Source organism: Asparagus officinalis, chromosome 7 (assembly GCF_001876935.1).
Source record: "Asparagus officinalis chromosome 7, Aspof.V1, whole genome shotgun sequence".
NCBI lineage: Eukaryota > Viridiplantae > Streptophyta > Magnoliopsida > Asparagales > Asparagaceae > Asparagus > Asparagus officinalis.
This window is the reverse complement of record NC_033800.1, coordinates 11,291,353-11,294,854: the sequence shown is the minus strand read 5'-3', so window position 1 is coordinate 11,294,854 and position 3,502 is coordinate 11,291,353. Positions and strand designations below refer to the sequence as shown.

Here is a 3,502-nt window from a genome sequence, read left to right as displayed (position 1 = left end):
GAATAACTAAGATGTTAGTTCTATTCTTTGTGCGCGTTAGGCCTAATATGATAGTTGTTTTGTTACTTATAACTTTTAATCTAGTGGAAGCTGATGTTTGTTCCCGATTAACAAGAATAAACATTCAATCAGAAAAAAACAAAATATTTATTGCATACTGGGACGAAACCACTTCAACATATCAAACACTTAGTCAGCTATAGATTCATTACATGTTTTACGGTTATGACCTTCCATATGACATCGAGAACATTTTACTGGCCGCGTGTAAACAGTTCTGTTGTTGATACGCCTGGTTTTATTTCTCCCTTTCCTTTTTGTTGTAAGTGGAGGTAGGATCTGTATCTCATCCCTTGGCACGATGCGCTTCTCAAAGTCAGGGATAGGGTAGAGGATTGGCTCGTAGCTTTTTTTAAAGGCTTCAACCGTCATAAACCAGTCACAGAACTGGTAGACATCCCTTTTCATAAACATAATGGATGCGCATGCATGTTTGCAAGGGACACGGGTTACATCCCACCCACGGCAAGTGCATGTTTTATTGTCTAGATCCACTTGACAAGATCTATGGGATTGTACCTCAAATAATCCTGTGTGGGACTGACGAACCTCCAATGGACGGCCATTTTCCATGTTCTCTTTGAGAGCAAGTTCAGCTTTGGGGCAAAGAAATTGATTCCAACTTTCAGCCATGGTTCGTCGCTCATTCATACGAACCATAATCTGTTTACGTATGTGCTCTACCAGTTGAAGTATCCGTAGTAGCCTAGCCTCATGTATCCATTTGTTGAATGACTCTGCAACATTTGATGTAACGTGACCATATCTGAAACATAATAGGGAATTCGTCAAGCGGCTTATAATAGTCATGTAATGAAATAGCTTATAACTTACCTAACTCCAGGAAAAAACGCATTGGCCCAGTTTTCTGGAGCGTAGTTCATCACAATATTGTAAGCTCTTTCGTCAACCAGTCTAATGTCGTCCATGTAATCGTTCCATTCTGCTCTAGTATATTTGTAACAGGCAGATTGCAATAGATTACCCAAGATCTGAGTATCTTTTGATTTGAATCCCAAATCCTTCAACTTTGTCCTGAAGTTCTCAACTAGATGCAACACACATCGAGAGTGTATAGAATCTGGAAAAAATTCTCTAACTGCTTCTCTGATCCCCTTATCCGCATCTGAAATTATCACTAGCTTGTGTGGAGGGTTGTATGGATCTGGCCTTTCATAGAGAATAGACCACAAACCTACAAAGAGTTGTGGTTACCATACACGAATTAGAGTTAGCAATGAATGAGCTAGAATTATCATAACCTGCAACAGAACTAACATGGCTAGGGATAGAACTAACCTTGTAAGAACCACTTCCAGTTAACATTATTTTCCTGATCGCATATACAATACGCCAATGGAAATATCCCCTGATTTCCATCATATGCTACGGCGCTTAGGAGTATGCCTTTGAATCGATCTTTAAGAAAGGTACCATCCAAAAATAAGAGTGGTCTACAGCCGTATAAAAAACCATTTATGCAGGCGGCGTAGCATATGAATAACCTTGTAAACCTCCCCTCATTTTGTTCAACATGAATATAGCTACCTGGGTTTGTCTTCTTGACCTCTTCTACATACCTAGAAAATTGAAGATTAAGCGTTAGTACCAACATTGAAAAATTAGTATAATCGACCCTAATCCCCTCATTTTGTTATATATCATCTTCTATTTACCATCGTAATTGATCGTAGGACTCATGGGCATCACCATATAATTTCTCTTGTGCTCTTTCTTTACCCCACCAAATCTTACTATAATCGACCCTAATCCCATACGAGCTTAGAAACTCCTTTTGAACGTCAATAGGCCGTATATCCGGTCGAACCTTTAACGTGGGTTGTAATTGGGTAGCAATGAATCGCCTTGAGGCTCTAGATTGACCAGCATTATTGCCATGCTGCCCACAACTGTGATTGTCCACAAACCTTTTGATTTCAAGTCTATTATCATTTTTCGGTGGAGAGGCAAATAACATCCACGGACAATTTTTTGCTGCCTTAAACCGACAAAACACTCGAATACGCTTCGGTTCATTCTTCCCAAACTCGTATTCGAATTTTTTTGCCATGGAGTAGTATAGCAAGGCCAATCTTAACTCCTTCGCACTTTCAAATCGTTGTCCCTCACCGGTTAAAGCTGTGTGCCACCAAGCAGGAATCCTCTCTGATCTGCTAATCATGTCATCAATCGTCATGACATCATCTCCGGAAGGATTGTCATTGGGATTCTTATCTGGAACACTTGTGGTCAACAACGCCGACGGGCCACAGTCTACACTTTTTGATTTCAAACTGCACAAATAATAGAAGTATCAACAGATAATAGCAAAAGCTAAAAAGCAAAAACGACAATTGCTTGCTGTTAGAATCAATTAGAACTAAAAGAACTAACAATATAACCATTAGAGCTAACAGTGCATTGATTAGAACTGACATAATAGCTATTAGAACAAACAATATAGCCATTAAAGGTTAGTTCTAATTTAACGAAGTTATTTCTATTTTATAACAAGCTATTTCAAAATTATAACATGTTAGTTCTATTCTGTAGAGTGTTAGTTCTAATCTGCACAGTGTTAGTTCTATTCTGTAGAGTGTTAGTTCTAATCTGCACAGTGTTAGTTCTAATCTGCACAGTGTTAGTTCTATTCTGTAGAGTGTTAGTTCTAATCTGCACAGTGTTAGTTCTATTCTGTAGAGTGTTAGTTCTAATCTGCACAGTGTTAGTTCTATTCTGTAGAGTGTTAGTTCTAATCTGCACAGTGTTAGTTCTATTCTGTAGAGTGTTAGTTCTAATCTGCACAGTGTTAGTTCTATTCTGTAGAGTGTTAGTTCTAATCTGCACAGTGTTAGTTCTATTCTGTAGAGTGTTAGTTCTAATCTGCACAGTGTTAGTTCTATTCTGTAGAGTGTTAGTTCTAATCTGCACAGTGTTAGTTCTATTCTGTAGAGTGTTAGTTCTAATCTGCACAGTGTTAGTTCTATTCTGTAGAGTGTTAGTTCTAATCTGCACAGTGTTAGTTCTATTCTGCACAGTGTTAGTTCAAGTCTGTAGCGTGTGATGGCTTGTTAGTTCTATTTTATTACACGTTATATCTAATTTATACCACGTTATATCTAATTTATGTTAGTTCTAATTTAAACCACGTTATAAACCTAATTTATACCATGTTATATCTCATTTATACCAAGTTAGTTCTATTTTATAACAAGTTAGTTCTAAAATTTTAACCAAGTTTGTTCTAATTTATACCAAGTTAGTTCTATTTTATACCATGTTAGTTCTAATTTATACCAAGTTAGTTCTAATTTATATCAAGTTAGTTCTATTTTATAACAAGTTAGTTCTAATTTAAACCACATTAGTTCTAATTTATACCAAGCTAGTTCTATTTTATAACAAGTTAGTTCTAATTTATAACAAATTAGTTCTAATTTTA

At 36.7% G+C, this 3,502-nt stretch overlaps 1 protein-coding gene across 1 annotated transcript; it reads right to left on the bottom strand.

Moving 5' to 3' along the window:
* Window positions 168-2,570, bottom strand: LOC109849388. The gene is made up of 4 exons (XM_020419210.1): window positions 1,737-2,570; window positions 1,360-1,640; window positions 895-1,255; window positions 168-826 (listed from the first exon to the last, which is right to left on the bottom strand). Exons 1-4 carry the CDS (start codon window positions 2,255-2,257, stop codon window positions 190-192), a joined length of 1,800 nt encoding a protein of 599 aa, XP_020274799.1. The 5' UTR covers window positions 2,258-2,570; the 3' UTR covers window positions 168-189.

What these genes read in the sequence shown, in the direction of transcription:
- LOC109849388 (XM_020419210.1), bottom strand. Translation starts at nt 2,257, where the DNA reads ATGACGATTGATGACATGATTAGCAGATCAGAGAGGATTCCTGCTTGG. An exon ending in TCCTACGATCAATTACGATG is followed by an intron (nt 1,641 to 1,736) that starts GTAAATAGAAGA and finishes TCAATTTTCTAG; the next exon opens with GTATGTAGAAGAGGTCAAGA. An exon ending in GCGTTTTTTCCTGGAGTTAG is followed by an intron (nt 827 to 894) that starts GTAAGTTATAAG and finishes ATTATGTTTCAG; the next exon opens with ATATGGTCACGTTACATCAA.